The sequence below is a fragment of the Dendropsophus ebraccatus genome, chromosome 11, assembly GCF_027789765.1.
Source record: "Dendropsophus ebraccatus isolate aDenEbr1 chromosome 11, aDenEbr1.pat, whole genome shotgun sequence".
Lineage (NCBI taxonomy): Eukaryota > Metazoa > Chordata > Amphibia > Anura > Hylidae > Dendropsophus > Dendropsophus ebraccatus.
The window spans coordinates 56,072,188-56,091,626 of record NC_091464.1 but is presented as its reverse complement, the minus strand read 5'-3'; the positions used below and the strand labels follow the sequence as shown (position 1 = coordinate 56,091,626).

Below are 19,439 nucleotides of genomic sequence, written 5' to 3'. Positions count from 1 at the left end.
GCATCATGTCCCGCTAAAATAGACAGGTTCGGCTAACACATGCTTCATTTTTATAGGGACCTTACATCAGTCCCCAGTAAGCATAAACTTGTGGTATCTGGAGGTAGACTGTCATGGGCAGAGTGAGGATCAGAAGTTGAGCAATAGGTTGTATCCATTTACTAGTTGCATCTAGACCCTGGGGGTCCAAATGGGCTAAAGAATTGGTTAGTTCACCATATTGCAATGTTTGTTTTATAGGTTTTGGCCTAAAAACATTATGTGCATTGTGTTGTGTAGCTTTCCATAAACGTTCTAAAAATATAGCTTTGTGGGTTTTTTTTTCTATTACAGCTACTGAAGGAGCGTGGAGTGAATTTTTACATGAGAACAGAGGCCAGAGAGATCCGGGGAAGTGACGGACAGGTGGGATTACCTTGGTGTCGTCTACCAGTGGTCAGATGCCCACTGGTCTAAAATGTATTGACTATCCAGTAAATAAGTGATCAATGTTGTAGGCTGGAATACCCCTCTGAAAATCCCTTTAAGCTAACCATACACATATAAAAGCGGTTGACCAAACTAACATAAGGTCCATAGATATAAATTAAGTATCTGCCATTAGGAAATTGTTAGGAAGCAGCCATACCTTTGATTGTTGTTGCATCCTGCCTAGTTCTCTATGAATATTTATCTAATGTGTATGGGCGGCTTCTTTACATCTCTTTCCAATCTTACATTTTTTCAGGCAATAAAATGTGCAACTGTTGGAGCTTCATTGTTTAGATGACATTTCAGATAGTTTAGATGACATAGTCTCTAGTAGCTAGTTACAAATACGGGAACAGCAGTGAAGAAAAGTTTGTAGGACTGAAAACTATTAAGCTCAGGAAATTGCTTCATGTCACTTAGAGAAGCTGCTGTGCCCACAACTGCACGACCATGAACAAAACCACTGGACGGTACAGTATACGGTGCTATGGATGGTTTACTTACATACTCCAGCACTACAGCATTTGCTTTATACCTTGGCATATCAAAGCTGGATCAGTTTTCCTGACAGTAGCTCATTTTTCATTTACAGGTAAAAGAAGTCCTATTGAGAAATGGAACTCAACTTCCCGCTGATGTGGTGGTTGCTGGAATAGGTCTGTGTTTAATAACTTACAATCCATGCAGATAGCCCACGGCTCTGTGTTTTAAAGCTACATTTCCAAGATGCAAAACGGATGGGGTGTGCTCAGTTATTGAGCTTCACAAACACTATTGAGCCACAGGTTACATACCTCTCTGGTACAGAATAAATATCACAGGGGTGACATATGTGTTATAATATAAAGTGCTGCACACTAGGAACAAGAGAGGAAATTCGGTACAATATAGTAACAAAGTAAATTTCTTCTAAACAATGAAATGTTATAACATACACTATGGGGGGATTTAGAATTACATTTGGCATTAAAAAAGCAGTTAATTTTTGTGCAAAGCTCATATGAGCACAAAATTTAGACTTTTTAATGGGTTTGCATCACCCTTTGGGAAAAGAAGATGGCCTTAGCATTGGTTACACAGTAACCAATCTGAGGTTAAAATGTACCTATTTTATGTTGTGTGCCAGAATAGGCTTCTGAGCATCTGTCCTCCCTGCTGCATCTAACTATACCTTTTGAGAAGAGCATTCCGGTGCGACTTCATAGCTCCTGTCTCTAGCGAAAGACCCAGCAGAATGCAAGTTTATGGTGCTGGGTTCCGGGCTGGAGATGAGAGCTATGGGAATGCAGTGGGAAGTTCTGTCTCATTAGGTATGGTTAAAAGCATCAGTGGGCACATAGAAGCCTTATTCTGGCACCAAATATAAAATAGATGTTTATTAGAGAGCACAGTGCTGCGTGTCAATTTTTTTTTAGAAAGGTGACCACTACAGTAGAGGTATACTGAGTAGAGGTATACTGTACTTCAGGACTCATTCTAATGGGGCATATTATGGCTCAGTGTAGTGGTATAGAGCCATAATACATCACCTACTGTAGTATCACCCACTGAAATATCTCTGTAAAGTGGTGCCATGTAAAAATTGCCATAAGGCAGCACATGAAGTGTCCACACCTCCTTACCCCTGTGTCTCCTATGTACTGATATGTGGGATGTTTTAGTTTCATATATATTTCATATCACAAGTCTTCTCTCCCGACAATGGCAGGCAATTGCAGCTGATGCTGCAAGATCTGTTTGCCATGGATACAGTATGTTTCATGCCGGGTGTGGGATGTATTCAAGACAATCCAAACTTCTGGTGTCAGCTTCGAATGCATGCCGATCTGGGGGAGAGAAGAATTGTGACAGGTAACCTTAAAGCGACTCTGTACCCACAATCTGCCACCCCCCCCAAACGCTTGTACCTTCGGATAGCTGCTTTTAATACAAGATCTGTCCTGGGGTCCGTTCGGCAGGTGATTCAGTTATTGTCCTAAAAAAACAACTTTTAAACTTCAGCCTAACGGCCATGGCTTAGAATATCTGTGCCCTAACTTTGCACCACCTCCCCACCCTCCTTATCATTAGGATTGCCACTGGAACATTTTCTCCATGCTGAACATTGCACAGGTGCCTTAACGATCCAGCCCATGTGCCGGGCTAAACAGGTGGGGAATAGGAGGCAATCTGCCTGGACCATTCCTAATGATGAGGAGGGTGGGGAGGAGGGACAGAGAGGTTGTGCCAGCCTAATGCATACACAATCTAAGCCCCGGCTGTAGGGCACAGGGCTGCCCGTTTAAAAGTTGTTTTTTAGCACAATAACTGCATCACCTGCTGAATGAACCCCAGGACAGATCTTGGATTAAAAGCAGCTATCTGAAGGTACAAGTAGTTTGGGGGGGGGGGGTCAAATTGTGGGTACAGAGTCGCTTTAAAGATGAATCAAGAGAAGAAAGGGGGTGCGGTGACAATATCATTTCTAGGGCTTATTTATACCATCCGTATCGCGATCTGCGCATTGATCCCTGGATCAGGATCATGGTGGGGGTCGCGGCACAGATCATGTGAATGACTACATTCATTTGAATGGTTCCTAAAATTGTCCATGTCCGTGTCCATTGTCCACAAACAATTTTATGGGACGTGTGAAAGCAGCCTAACATTATGGCTTGGGTGGGGCTTCACATCAGTTGGGCCTCATCTCCTGGCTGGGCAGAGGGGGCCAAACAGTCATGAAGCCCCGCCTAGGTGACACTGTTCACCAATGAAATGCCGCAATTTTGAGGCAGAAAGAAGACACTGACACGGATAATATCGAATGTGCAGCATCTAAGCTTGTGGATGGTGCAGGAAACCACACATATAGTAAGGGGTGACAATATCACTTTAATATTGCTTGAGCCTGCTATAGGCGGAGTAACCAGACAAATGTTATGTTTCTTTGGGGTACTGCTTATTTATACATTTTATTATTGATTGATTATCTGCTTCAAAATATAATTTGTTCATTAATGTTTTCTCATTTTCCTAGGTGTAATGCCGGTGTCCAACTTCCTGAAAGGCAGCAATGTTGCTGTGGATACTAAGGGGGCTATCTATGTAGACCAGGTGCGTATTATGTGCCATGTAATACTAAATGCAAGCCACTGTAGTATGCACAGGTTTGCAGGCATGTTTTATTTATTTTATTTCTAAGGGCATATTTAATAACCTAGTAATGTGTATGACAATGAATGGAAAACTCTGTTATACCTCTGTCATTGTTTCAGTCTAGAATAACGTTTTACTGGATTTCTTGTAGAATATTTGCAGAAAGCTGGAGTTCAATTTTCTAGGGTTTTCCACTGTGGCATCTGTGTTTCTCAGTATAGAAAATATACAGCTTTTCTGGTTTGTGTGACCATTCTACTAGCACTAGAATAGCTGCAGATTTTTCATATAGAATTTTTATGTGGAAAATATGCAGCAGACAGCAGTAACACTTTGGGACTTTGTAAGGGAAAAAGGCACAGACGAACGTTCATGCGTTCCTTATGGGGAGGGGTAAACCATAGCCAGACAGTTCAACTTATTGCACAAAGCTGCAACTTGCCTACATATCCTACTGTAACGCATGGCTATTCAGGGAAATCCTGAGAAGTATGCTTTACCCAGCGCAAGGGCCTCATACTACCCTCACATGACAGGTACCCCGACAATATAGGGCATAAGGCGGTACATAGCTACATTGGATAGTGCCCTCAAGACGCTCCTCTACTCTCCCTCTACTCTCTTCTACAGTTATTGTTATTATTTATTTATAAAGCGCCCTTTATTCCAGAGCGCTATACAATATATAGGGGTAACAAACAGGAACAATACAAAATCAAGACACATTACATGAAGGCAAATGGCAGACTGGTACATGGGGCAAGATGGCCCTGCCCGCAAGGGCTTACAATCTACAGTTACTACTTCTTCTACCTCTTGCCTGCACCTGCAGTTACTGAAGCCTTTTTGTTGTACTGAAGATTTTAAGTAAACGGTCGTTATTCTGGTTAAGCTGCTGGACTCTGCCTATCATTCTGCACCTACACACCAGGTTACACTAGTTATTTACAGCCCCTTATCCTCTTGTCTTTGCTTATTGGTCATAATACAAAACAATCGGCATTGTTACTTTTTAGAATTGACACCCTGGTCCCAAATATACCTCCTGAGCTAGTAGCCACAAGGCTGTGTCAGTACAGTACAGTGAAGATTTTAGCTGTTTTGGAGCTCCCGGCATCATAATGATACATGAAGGCGAGAGTTCTTATAATCCATGGTGTTGCACTTCATCCTTATATATGGACTGTACATGGAATGTGGGAATAAGACCTTAGATAGACATTTACATTGAGGGCTGTTTACTCTCCTCTGACTGTCCAGTTTAGCACACCAGAGAACCTAATATATTTGAAGATATAACTGAGGCCTTATTTAGCTGTGAATAAAACCTTATTCTGCAAGGAGAAATTATGCTGCATAAAATTCCCACAGCAAGAGAATGATGGGAAGTCCATTATGACAAAACATTATCAGACAGATAGTAATAGGAAGGAATGATTGCTGTAACTCTGCGCTCTATTGTTTGTCTCTAGTTCATGCGGACCAGTGTACCTGATGTTTTTGCTGCTGGGGACGTTGTATCGTTTCCTCTTGCCATGATGGATGGACACAGGGCTAATATCGGACACTGGCAGATGGCTCACTCTCATGGTATGCCGTATTAACTATATGTTTCTAAAATGTTTGCTACTGATCCTTATCTCATAAATTAATGTTCATCTCATGAATTTAACTTTGCACAATAATTGTGACAGCCCAGGCATGTAGGTTTGACTTTATATATGTGTATATATGTATATAGATGGATAGATAGATAGATGTATTCTCTACAGTCTAATTTGTAATGTAAGGAGGGTAAAAACTAATGAACAGTGTTTCCACCAAATTCCTGAGCATTTCTGGTATACTGCTATATACTGGCACAGGACCGTTTACATGGATATTTGCATTTGTCTTTCTCTAACTCATGAGCCTAAACTCAGTGGCTCAGCTATAAGTACACTGCATTGTGTGACTTCTCACAATTACTCATGGACCTGCAGGGCGTGCTGGCATTTTCTCTTTTGCAATCACAAAACCCTATTTATGAACATTTCCTCATCCGTCTTAGCCAATGATAATGGATTATTCCCATCTTTTCATAAACCAATTTAAATTTGGGTTTTCTCCAAAGCACACAGCACACTGATGATTTGGGTACTGTGCAGTACATTAGACAAACCTTTTTGCCGATGTTACTCTTGTACATGCCTTCAGGGGCAGAAGAATGGGACTGTGCCTCTTGCCACCCACAAAGCTTTCTTTTAACTATGTTCACAAACCACAATAAAAGACTGTACACCATTACACCATAGTAGTTGACTGCTCCAAGACGTACCTTGTGTTTCCATGGGAGGGAGGCATGTAAAGCTGCATTGTCCAAGGAGAGAATGACAGAAGAAAGATCAGAGACTTTTTTAGAGGGTAACAACAGATATGGGAGAAGGGTCAAATTAATGCAGTGTTCTTCCCCACCTTCTAAGAGCCATAGCGCTTTTCCACCTACAGGGCTGGTTGGGGTGTCATTTCTTGCGCCATAATCTCTAGTTTTTATTAATATCATATTGGTGTAACAGAAAAAATTTGATAGCTTTTTATTATTTTTTTCTGATATATAGTTTAATAAAATCAGCAGTCCTGGTGCGTTTTTTTTCTTCCTCCATTTACGCTGCTCACCGTGCGGTAACAATAATGTTATATTTTAATAGATTGGACAATTCCCCACACTACGATATGTTTGTATTATTTTATTTTTATAATAGGCAAGGGGGTATTTTAAACTTTTTATTGCGGTGTTTAAAACGGTTTTTCAATACTTTAAAAAACATTTTTTATTACACTTTTTTTTTCACTGTAAAACATGCAATCATTAGATTGCCTGTACTGATCTATGCTATGCCATAGCATAGCATAGTTCAGTGTTATCGTTGATCTATGCATAGAGCCTGCCTGAGAGCAGACTCTATTCATAGATCGCTGAACTGCTCTGAACGGCGCTGCTCCCGGCTGTGATCTATTAGCCGGCGCGGGTCCCGTCAAACCTGACAGCTGCATTTTAGATGCTGTGCTCCCGGTGTCCCTGGTGTCTAGTGGGATGGATCTCCCCCCCCCCCCCCCCCCCCTACGATGCGATTGCTGGGGGGGAGATCCATTCTTCTTTTGGCCGTGTCGGGACGGGACTCAGCGTCACAATGACGCTGATCCAGGCTCTGCAATACATTGCACTGGCCTGCAGCAGGCCAAAGCAATGTATCGCCGATCTAATGGATCTTTGCTGTGTATATACCACCATATCCTATTCCATGGAGCGACTGCGGCAGATCGCTGCTATTACAGTTGCTTGTTTTTCAACATGTTTAAAAAACAAACGACTGCAATGATCAGCTGACATGAACGATGTCAGCTGATCGTTGCCCTCTATTCCACGGGATGATTATCGGACGATAATCGTTCCGTGGAATAGGGCCTTTAGAGATGTACACTCTAAACCTAGACTACAAACCAAGATAAGTCTTTGTTGCCTGTACAGTGTATTAAAGCCGCATTCACGTGGCCATATTGGCGATCTGTGTGCGGTCTGTTTATTTTGGGTCATAATAGGAACAAATCCTATTAGTGGGAAGTTTTCCTGCCTTCTTTTAATTGGATCTGATCCTGGTTTTGGCACGGAATAGACACACATCCCAAATACGCCCATGTGAATACTGCTGAAGTCAGGGAGGAATGTGTGAGGGTATGTTATAAAGGATTATATCAGCTTCTAAATAAGAGATTGTATGTAGATTGCAGTCACTGGAGGACAGATCAGTTTAAAACAGAACAGGTTTATCATTTTGTAGTGTCTAGTATATTACACGGATAGAAGGTTTAGTGAAGCATTTATTATTGTTAAATAAGTCATGTAATCTGCCTGTGTCATAATTTACAGCATGTTTCATTGACCTCTCACACAATCTGAATTGTAGCCAGCTTGCTGATGTCACATACCCCTGAGCAGATCAGAGAGGCAGAATTCTTTTCTGGTGTCTCTTCTTTTACAGAACATGCTTCCACACTCAGTTTTGTTATTGTGACTATTGCACTCACCTGTGATCTCAATCTTCCTGTATTTGGGCAAAATATTACACAGTGACAGCTTTTACTGTAGACAATAGGTGGTTTAATAAGTTTTATCTGCAATGTACAATAAACAATAGTTATATATATATATTTTTTTTTTTTTAAATCTTTTTCTGCTTTCATACAAGACAATTACCATTCCAATTACCAGAAGTGGGCTTGTCCAGTGTTAGAAAAACATGGCTGCTTTCAAAAATTTCCACAGTTTGCATATGGTATGGTAAAGCCTAGCCCTATTTACTTCAAAGAGCTGCAGTTATGGACATAACCAACGGACACATATGGCACAGTTCTGGAAGAAAGCAGCCATTGGTCTGCAATGCAAGGATATTGTGCTTGAGCCATTAAATAATGTTATTCAAAACAGAAGGCACTTCTGAGAAAATATACCGTCCATCAGCAAATGGCAATCTTCCCAGAAAATAGGAGTATTATGCACTTCATGGCATTGTTAAAGAGGAACTCCGGGCTGCCTTGTTAAAAAAAAAAAAAGAAAGACAATCCTCCAAACAAAGCAATTCTTACCTATGTTCCCATCTGACACTCTTCATGTGGTTTTACAGTAGTCCTGCTCCTATGTTGCAGTTTTCTGCCTGATCCGTCTATCTTGCATACCCTCTTCCTGTGCTTTTCTATCAGGCTACATTACACAGTATATTTCTATACTGACCACTAGGCCCCACAATGTATAAATCCCTATACAAAGGCTCCAAAACAATTCTAGTCTAAAAACTTTATTGATCAATCAAAATCAGAAAAACGTAATAAAATACCACAGAAAGGAGTTAAAACTCATTCCATACACAGGGCAGAGCTATAATCACAAATTGATAACTAATGCAGGGACGGGAACATCAACCAGGATGCACAGGCTAAATAATTCTGGCATATTGCAGAATCCCATATGAGCCAAGTAGCATGCTGCTACAATCCCTCCACTGCACAGTCTCAATGTCCCATATACAATCAATACAGCACCATTGCTGATCTGAGGATATGCCAGAAACATGGAAACCTCATGTTACCTGGTAGTATCTAATGCCTGTCCACCTGCAGTCACCCCTGTATCTCTGTCCTGTGTATGGAATGAATTTTAACTCCTTTTTTTGGTATTTTATCATGTTTTTCTGATTTTGTTTAATGAATTGATCAATAAAGTTTTCAGATTTGAACTGTTTTGGAGCCTTTTGTATAGGATTTATACATTACCTAGTAGTCATTTGCAGTGCACACCCTGTTTCTTCATCCATTAACCCTGCCCTCTCCCACCCATGCACTCCCCCTCTCCGCCCCCTGTCACATCTGCATCCTCATTTTGTGCACAGCAAACTCAATGTGAGACAGTGGTCACATGATCTTTGTCTCATGAGGTGGGGGGAGCAGAAGATGGAGTAGACTGCAGAGAGGCCAGTTCTCTTTACTTTCTGAATGTCCGTCAACTACCAGTGCAGCATAACTACACAGACACGTAATACATTATTTCCCTATCTGGGGTTCTCCTTTAAGGAAGTATAGACAGCCTAGCTGTTTAGCTTCTTTTAGCAGCTGACGGACACAATTAGTAACCCCTTGATGTCATTGTCTGAACTAATAGAATAATTTCATTGATCCCACATGGTTAACACCATTAACAAAAACAAAGTAGAATTGTCTTAGTTGCCCCTAGCAACCTATCAGATTCCACTTTTCATTCCTCACATATTCTTTGAAAATTTAAAGGTGGAATTTTTTTTTCTTTTTTTTATTTATGTAAATGGAGGGAGTCAATACAAAATACATTTATACATGCTATACGCTTCAGAGGAAGTAGTGTAGTGCTTTTCAGTCTGACACAGCTTCTTCTGTTCTTGACATTTGAAGAGAACTACATGACTTTATCCTGGACATACAGCAGCTAAATAGTGGAAGTCTTAAATGAGTTGTTAGGGTACTCCGGAGGGGGAAAAAATGTTTTCTAATAAAGTTATTCAGATTAAAAAAAAAAGGTCTTCCAGTACATATCAGCTGCTGTATGCTCTTCAGGTAGTGGTGTATTCTTTCCAGTCTGACATGGTGGTATCTGCTGCCACAGACAGAAACTATCCAGAGCAAGAAAGTTTTTATTTTGGATTTGCTACTGCTCTGCAAAGTTACTGTTACAGACAGGTGGCAGCAGGGAGCACTGTGTCAGACTGGAAAATATATATCACTTCCTGCAGGTCATACAGCAGGAAGTCATCTATACTATATAGTACTGGATGGTTTGAGATTTTTAAATAAAAGTAATTCACAAGTCTGTATAACTTTCTGACACCAGATGATTTTTTTTTTTCCTCTGGAGTACCCCTTTAATAGAACTAATTTACAGATCTGTCCAGCACCTGTTAATCTGAACATATTTCTTTTTCTCCTGAGTACCTCTTTGATATGACAACTGACAATGGAAGCCTACTCCAGGAAAATGTTTTGTTGAGAATATATCCAATAAGGGGTTATATTTTCATTACTTTTACACCTATTTCTTTTAACCAGTAGGATATAGACTTTTTTGAAGGATTGTTGTTGTTTTCCCTCAACCTCTGACAGTCAGGGTCTGCTAGATCAGCGCTCGTTTACTGGGCCTAATATAAGGCCCTGATGATCGTTAAGCGAGGGCTGCAGGGACATCGTTACCAATGTCCTTGCAGCAATACATTACCTGTCTGGGCTTCTCCTGCGCTTCGTCTTCCTCCCCGGGTCCTGCGGCGTAGTATCAGCTTCGGTGCGGCCTGACTGAGCTGTCAGACCGCTCAGCCAATCACTGGCTACACTCCCATGGAATAGGCCCCTTAGACTGTTACAGAGATGTCAAAAGTTATGATTGGAGGAGTTCTTAGAGAACTAAGTATTGGTAATATACTATCTGTATCCTGTGCTCATCTTTGAGTAGACAACTGCTTCTTTGGCTCTCCTCAGCTTTCCTTGGAGGCGGCAATATATACAATATATCTAGGCTAAAATACAAGCACAGTTAATAAAATGAAAAAATATGTATAAGAAATTATAAAAGTGTGTATATATTATATATATATATACATACACACACACGGTATCCTTTTAAACCAAATGTCTACACTAATGTTGCCAGGTAATTTATGATCTTTGGTAAACATCCTAAAAGAAGCTTATTGGCATTTATTTATTTAACTCCCCCACCCCATAATTGAAATATTACTTCTTTAAATCCATACTCCGCTCTCCCTGTATACTCTAAGCAGAGCTAAACAATACTGTGCAGAAACGTCACTATGCAATCAGAAGTTTAAAAAAAAAAAAAAAAACTAGAGATAAGTGAATCTCAAGCACACTCTGGTTCGTCCAAAACCAAGCATGTAGCATTTGATTACCGATGGCTGCAGAAGCTGGATGCAGCCCTAAGGCTGCCTGGAAAACAGTCCTGGAAAGACTCCTTAGGGCTGTATCCAACTTCTTCAGCCACTAGTAATCAAATGCTACATGTTTGGCTTTGGACAAACCCGAGCATGCTTGAGATGAACTCATCTATAAGAGTTCTCCTTTAAACCTAGGTTGTTATATGAGAATCAGGTAAACTAACCTGAAATTACATAGTCATCCTATTTTTTTTGCAAGGGGAGTGTCCTGTACATTTTGAAAGTTAAGCACCAGTTGGCTGCCCATCTACTGTACACTGCATACAAAGGTATTTTGCTATTTACTTCTGTGTAGTTGTAAGCCATTAGCCTGGGGACGCATACATGATTCCCAATGACGTGACCAGTAGAGTTGATCAAACCTTGGGAAATCCTAGGTTCAATCGAACTCGAACATTGCTGAACCTTCTGCATTAGATTGCTGATGCCTTCTTGGTCCGTGGGGAAGAAGGAGAGTGCCTGGGTACTGCCTGGAATTCCGAGATTCAGCCTATTAATAATCGAATGTTCGAGTTTGATTGAACCTGGCATTTCCCGAGGTTCGATCAACTCTAGTGACCAGAATCCATGATTCATACAAGTGAATCCTGAGTAGCTGCTTGTCAGTTGCAACACAACCCCATTCACTTGTATGAGGAGTTATTTTCACGCTGATGTAAACTATTTGTAGATGCAACTTCTAAAGAAGAATCTTTCTTTATTTACAGGGCGCATCGCAGCTCTCAACATGCTGAACAAGCAAGTGCCTGTGAAGTCTGTACCGTTTTTTTGGACGTCTTTGTTGGGAAAGAGTATTCGTTATGCAGGTGTGTTCATAAGACAATAATGCTTGCCAGGTTTGAGACTGTACATCCTGGATAACCCCTTCAATGCATTATACAGTTCCTTTTGATGCCAAAAGGTTGCTCTGTAATGCATGGACGGCTGGGTTCTGCTTAGCACAGGCATGTCCAAAGTCCGGCCGGAGGGCCATTTGCGGCCCGCGTTCCGAACTTTTACGGCCCCCCAGGTATCCAGCTTGCTATTATCTGCCTGTGTTATAAAGCATATAGCATGTAGCATGAAAAATGGTCGGCCCTCGCACATGTTCACTTCATCAAATTTGGCACTCTTCGAAAAAAGTTTGGACATGCCTGGCTTAGCAGGAGCGGCACTTTGGACTGTTGGGTATTGTCAAATTTTGTTTTTGTTTTTTAAATAGAGTTGAAATAGAAACTACCGTCCCATGTATTTCTGCTCCATTCCTTCCTGCCCTAGTTGGCCATAGGTAAACATTGCAGCTAACACTAATATAATCCTTTTACCCAACAGATTTAGACTACCGTAATTAAATGAAGTGTGGAAAAGCCGCTGTTTATAGAGAGGAGGCAAGCCATGAGCCAAGCTATTTAGATGAAGCTGTGGCCAACCATGGAGAGATTTCAGAAATAGGAAATTGTTTTCAATAAACATCAATTATTGTTGGTAAAATGGCCTCTTATGGCTATTGCACAACAATTTACAACCCCAGACAACATGGGTAACTCAATTCCCTATTAGAGTATACAGAAAATATGAAGACCACATGTAGGTACTCTTAAGTATCTGTGAAGATGTACCCTAGTTAGATTTTTTTTTTTTTTTTTTTTTTTTTAGCTTTTTCTTTTAATCCATGTAGGTATGGCAATCGTGAAGACTGCCGAGACCAGGCTGACATGACATTTTTGTTAGACCAAATCAGGTGTGCACTCTAAGGCTTGGTTCCCACAATGTAAAAATAAGGACAAATAAATTTTGCAACATTATTTGCCCTTATTTTTACATTGTGGGAACCTAGCCTAAAGAAGGCAACTATGAAGGAAATACCTGCTGTGGAATAACCAATCAAACCCAAGAAGGCTGCACTGTGAACAAGGCCTTACTGGGAATATCAACACTCAATACCCAGTTATGACAAAAAGTAAAAACAGAATGTTGGAAATTTTTGCAAACTATTAAAAAGGAAAAACTTAAATATTTAATAGACATAAGTATTCAGGGCCTTAACTCGGTATTTTGTTAAAGCACCTTTGGTGGTGATTACAGCCTCCAGTATTCTTGGATATGAAGCCACAAGGTTTGTAAAACTGGATTTGGGTAGTCTTGAGAAGATCTGCCAAACTGTTCAAGTTCGGCACTGAATGCTCTGCATTTGATTCCTCTCGGCTGCAGAAGTTGGAATGTCATTCTAGGGAGTCCTGGAAAACACTGATATAGCCGTAGGCTAGTAGACAGGTCTCCTCAACACTAGATTTGGGGATTTTCTGCCATTCTTTGCCTATCATAAGACCTGTCATGTTGGATGGGGGACCATCAGTGAACAGCCATATCTAAGTCTCTTGGGTTCACATCAGGGCTCTAGCTGGGGCTCCCCAGCCACTCCCGTGTTGGCTTGGTTGTGTACTTGGGGTCATTGTCTTGTTGGAAGATGAACCTTCGACCCAGAGCACTCTGGATCAGGTTTTCATTAAATAGGTTATCCAGGATTAGAAAAAAAAACACAGCTATTAGGTTACATAAACAGCACCACACCTATAATTTATCTCCATTCACTTCAGTGGAGCCAGGCTGCATAACGACACCCTGACAAGAGTGGTGCTGCTGTTTCGGTAATCCTGGATAACCCTGTTAAAAATATCTCTGTATTTTGCTCTCTTCAGCTTTCCTTGAATCCTAACAGTCTCCTTGTCCTAGCTGATGAAAAATGTCCCCGCAGCATGATGCAGTTACCACCATGTTTCACTGTAGGGTTAGTATTGGGCAGTGCCTGGTTTCCTCCAGACATGACAATAAGAATTGAGGCCAAAAAGTTCAACCTTTATAGAAGCAGAGAATCTTGTTTCTTAGAGTCTGAGATTCCTTTAGGTTTTTTTTATGCAAACTCCAGATGGATTTGCATGTGTCTCTTACTGAGGGCCTGCTTTATGGTGCGTTTACACAGGCAGATTTATCTGACAGATTTTGGAAGCCAAAGCCAGGAACAGGCCATAACCAGGGAACGGGTCATAAAGGAAAGACTGAGATTTCTCCTCTTTTATCTGACAGATTTTGGAAGCCAAAGCCAGGAATGGATTTGAAATCTCAGTCTTTCCTTTATGACCCGTTCCCTGGTTATGGCCTGTTCCTGGCTTTGGCTTCCAAAATCTGTCAGATAAATCTGCCTGTGTAAACGCACCATTAGTCTCTGAGCTCTACAGGCAGTTGTTTCCTCCTCATGGGTTGGCGTTTACTCTGATATACATTGTCAGCTGTGAGACCTTATAGAGACAGGGCTGTGTCTGTCCCAAGCAGATACAATCAGCTCCATTTACTGCAGCTGCCTCCAATCAATGTGCAGAAATAGCCTATAGAGAAAATGGATGACTCCAGAGCTAAGTTTTGAAGGTCATAGCAAAAGGTATGAATACTTTTTAATTGGCCAAAATTTCTAAAATTATTTTCACAGTCATTATGGGGTACTGAGTGGAGAACAATGAGGAGGACTTTTTTTTTCTCATAGCACAAACTCACAACATAAAAGACTTTCTGAATGCATTTGGTAAACCACCAGCTCCTATGACAACCCTCTGGCATTATACAATCATATAGCAGGGACTCTAATGGGGTTAGAGGGTTTCTGCCCCACTAATCAATCCCAACATGTAACTTCCTGGTTCACCATGGTCCCACCTGGAGTGTACACACGGCCATTGCTCAATGGCAATGTGTTTCCTCTAAATTATAGTGTTTCTGAAATTGATTCTGTGGCTTCCTACTTAATCCTTTCATTTAACTTCTTACATTTTTCTGTGCAGGATTTGGAGAAGGATACACTGAAATTGTGATGAAAGGCACACTTGAAGAACTTAAGTTTTTGTCTTTTTACTTGAAGTATGTATACGCTTTTTTTTTCTTTTTTTCTTGTAACACTCTGGAAACTTAAGTATTTATTCATCTCACTTGCTCATGCAGGGATGACAATGTGGTTGCAGTGTCAAGCATGAACTTTGACCCTATTGTGTCCCAGGTGGCAGAAATTATTTTCTCTGACAAAAGAATCACCAAAAAGGATGTGTTGTAAGTATAAGTTTTAACAAAATAACTATGCTGGGGACAAATGTTTGTACTGGTTTTATAAAACACATTGGGGGAGATTTATCAAACATGGTGTAAAGTGAAACTGGCTCAGTTGCCCCTAGCAACCAATCAGATTCCACCTTTCATGTGGAATCTGATTGGTTGCTAGGGGCAACTGAGCCAGTTTCACTTAACACCATGTTTGATAAATCTGCACCATGTTGATAAATCTGCACCAATCATCTAACCTCCTAAATGACACAGTTGGTATTGACTGCAGCTGGAGGAGGGGTTTAATGACGACAATGAATGTAACTCCAACACCAAGGACTGATAGCCAGCATACTGCGTATGTTGTGGGCTCACATCACTGTACATGTACTGATACTGGTGATCACATAACTAATTTTAAAAGGAACATATCTAAATTTTCTTTTACTGATTAGAGTCAGACACTAAATCCTCTTTTATTCCAATCTGTTTCGAACGGTAATTTTTTAAATCAATTATTTTGGGACCTGCCATCTTGCATGATCTGTTTTTGACAGCATTCAGTGACATGCTTTACAACAAGCCTCATGGACATAGACAACAATAGACAGAATCTGTCCCCTTGAGATGAATGTAAAGCATTACTGAGTGTGCTCTGTGACATGTGAAAAGCCATTCCACAGGGAGCTGCTATTGTCTCCTCTATCTGCTGGTGTCACATGCTGCTGTAATTCTGTACAGATCACTTTACAGCAGCCCCCTCTCATCACCACAGACACAACAGGAAGTCTCTTAGTTTTAGCCCCAGTGGTGAGATTGAAAACTGTAAAATCTCAGAATTATTTGAGAATATAGATAGAAAAATGGAAAACTTGTAAAGTCACAAAAAATGTTCAACAAACCTTTGTTTAGGGAACGTTTAGACGTACCAGATCCGCAGCAAATTTAATCTAAATACCTGAACAGCATAAAAATCTGCACCATCAAATCTGCTGCGGTTCCTGTATGTGTGAACACACCCTTAGGGTGGCTTCACACATACTGGATCTGCAGCAAAATCTGCTGCGGATCCAATGCTATTCATCCCTATGAGAGCACATATTCACAGTATGTAAGTATGAGTATGAGAGTTAACAACCCCCCCCCCCCCTCCTCCGTGCCACCTGCAGCCAGGAGCACACATTACCTGCTCAGCACCACGGCTGTTGTGCTATCATTTCCGCTGCGAGTATGTGCTCTCATAGGGATGAATGGCACTGGATCCACAGCGGATTTCGCAGTGAATTCGTAGCGTGAAATCCGCTGCGGATCTGGTATGTGTGAAGGCACCCTTAAACAAAAAGTCATTTTCTGATGATATATTCCCTTTAACCTAAAAAAGAAAAAGGTGATATTCCAATTTTTTTTCCATTTGCCGTGCTCATGTATTTAAGTGTATGCTATTACAGGGGGCCCAACCTCAAAATATCTAGGGTATGATGACACTGACCTATTGGTGCCCCCCAACTAACCCAGCACAACAGAAATGTAGACAAACTCAGTGTGAGGAATGAGTCTCTAATTTGTCATATTGGTCTTAGTAACTTACCTGATGTCTTCTAGTGACAACCCTTTAGCTAAGTTCCTGTAATATTCCATATCATCCAGAATTAAAAAAAAAAATCCCGGTTCCTGTGCCTCAGATGAAGGGTTTATTACTTGCTCAATATTAGAGATGAGCAAATTACCAGTAATAAAGCAAAGCTCTTTGTTAGCTCAGCAGTCTGCTTATCAGCTATCTGCGCCATTCCACTCTGGGTGCCTGGAAAAGCTGGATCCAGCCCCGGGAAACTGGGAGAAGTTTCCTAGGACTGGATCCAGCTTTTTCCCACATCAAGGGAGGCGCAGCCTGCCAAACTAAAGGAGCGATTTGCTTCATTACCGTAAACTCGCTCATCTTTATTCAATATTTTAGGCCAGTTGGGGTTTGCTGCATACAGCCATATTAGCTCTCATACAGTAGGCATATGCTGGGTTTTTAAGTAGTAACTGGCATCATCTTGACAGGTTTCTTGTCTGAGTCAAGCCTCCATTATGTTGTTGCCACCATGGCAGCCACTGACAATGTAATAAATACACAGAACACATCTTGTTTGCAGACTTTATTAAACCACAAATTTCACCATAAAAAAAAAAAAAAAAACTCTGAAGTGTCACTTTTCATAGAAGACTTTATGTGCTGATCCGCAAGTTTCCCAGGACAAGATGTAACTCAATGCAATAATCCCGTTCGAGTAATTCTTTGTGTTTACTCATTCATTGATGTTAAACCACTCAATGTGTCATTTTCCGTGCAGGGCTGAAGACTTTATTAGTGTGATCACAAAATTATGATCCTACTTTTTTACTATACTAATCCTTCCTGACAACCAAAGACCAGGAATACAAGAGCATCCTTCAGGGTGAGTTATGGTACCCTATTACACAAGCCTTCATAAGACTGATCCACTACTGCGTAATGAACAGAGCAGCCACCCTCAAGAGTTTGCTTGATGGTTCCTCCATAATCCTGTCTGGACCAGGACAAGTCTTGGGATGACAATTTCTGTGCAATTATACATAAAGACATTTTAAATGATATGTCTCATTTATTTAAATGGCCTTACTTACTAATGCAAAACTGCTTTACTGACCAGACGTGATGGGAATTGTAGCTTTGCAACAGCTAGAACGCCAAAGGTTCCCCCTTCCTGGCTAAGCGATGACAAAAATACTGTATGAAAATTCTTGCACATTTTTACTAAATGAAATATATGTAATAAATATATAGCCAGAGTCTGCCTATTCAGCTCCAATCTAGAAATGACCACATGCGTTAAATATTTTGGTATTCTCACCCAGTTACACATCACAGCAGGGTATATATTTATTTATGTTTGTAAGAAGGGTAAAACCTCCTCCATGAACCACACGAAGTACCATGAATATTTTACGTAAATTCTTTTACACAGGACACAATATGTGAGACAATCCCACAACATCGCTCCTGTTCAGCTTCTTCCAAAGTCTTCAGAATTAGGGGAATAATGGCCAACTTCAACAGTTCTTCAACTGGCAGCTTTAGCATTGAGCATGAACATAAAGCTTGCCACTGAAGAACTGTTGCTGGTGAGCCAAAATACTGACAACTTCCATGTCCTGTGGAAATAAAACAATCCATATTCAGTCATGACATAAGCCAAGATTTTAGGCAATATACATGTATTTGTAGTGACTTATATAGAACAATGTTCCAGCGCAATGTCTCAGGTACACTGACCAGTCACCCTGTAATATCAACCACCAGCCTTTACCTGCACCTTTGGGAACAATAAACTGTTTTTGTTGCTCTAAGGAATAAAGTAAGGTAGAAAAGGCACGGAACCTGTAATAAAATATCTGGAAAACAAATACTAAAAATCTGTATAGGACATCAATATGAGTCAACTCATGACCTTAAAAAACACCTTACTGAAACAAAGCGTTTCAACCACAAAGATCTCATTGGTAATCTGATAGCTGTCAAAAAGTGCTTAGGATCCCACAACATTACAAGTACCCAAAGTGGCTGAAAAACGTACGTACACTGAGCCTTTATAAATAAGTTCAGTAACTACAGAGGAAATGTTCCTATACTGTAGTTTGAAACCATTTTCTTGAACTATATCCAAACTTCCTTTGTAAACCTGGAGGTAGATGACAGTTACTGGGGCTTATTGCGTTCACGACAAAATGAGATGTATGAGCTACCTACCCTAACCCACTGCATTACAGAAGATCAGCTATGTGAGGTGTGTGTCAACAAGCTTGTTTACTACCTGTATGTATGATCAAGCCAAGGTCTCTACAGAAACACTGGAAAAAAGCATACTTGCAGAGGTGATATAGCTGCCTCTTTGTACTAAACTACAGGTCACCCTCAAAATCTAATATTGATGGCCTATCCCAATCTATAAGTCAGATATCTCTCTACATTACAGCATAATATGTATAGTATAAAATAGCACAAATTAGAAAACACTGATAGGTACTACCAACATGAACAATGCAAAAATGATCAAAAAATAATAGAAAAACACTAAAAGGGGACAATACGTAAAGGGTAAAGCATTCTAGGTATTGGGGAATACTGTTAAACTGCACATAGCAGGAAAGTTACTAGCAAACTGAGCCATTAAAAAGCTTACGGTGCCATGATCACACCAAAAACACTTGCTAAAGTTTCTCCTGACACTTCTTACC

General features: G+C 40.6%; 1 protein-coding gene across 2 annotated transcripts in view; it reads left to right on the top strand.

The window, feature by feature from the left end:
• Positions 1 to 18,006, top strand: part of LOC138768157 (apoptosis-inducing factor 3-like) — a 46,286-nt gene extending 28,280 nt beyond the window's left edge. Inside the window, exons 12-19 of one of the 2 annotated variants that reach the window (XM_069946270.1) lie at positions 334 to 405; positions 1,064 to 1,127; positions 3,488 to 3,564; positions 5,079 to 5,196; positions 11,822 to 11,920; positions 14,927 to 15,002; positions 15,084 to 15,188; positions 17,516 to 18,006. In XM_069946270.1, coding sequence (XP_069802371.1) covers positions 334 to 405; positions 1,064 to 1,127; positions 3,488 to 3,564; positions 5,079 to 5,196; positions 11,822 to 11,920; positions 14,927 to 15,002; positions 15,084 to 15,188; positions 17,516 to 17,552 — 648 coding nt within the window. In that variant the 3' untranslated portion in view covers positions 17,553 to 18,006. Of the gene's footprint in view, positions 1 to 333; positions 406 to 1,063; positions 1,128 to 3,487; positions 3,565 to 5,078; positions 5,197 to 11,313; positions 11,384 to 11,821; positions 11,921 to 14,926; positions 15,003 to 15,083; positions 15,189 to 17,515 lie in introns of those variants that run through there. The other variant, XM_069946271.1, reaches the window with a different exon arrangement.
• Positions 18,007 to 19,439: the final 1,433 nt, after the last annotated feature.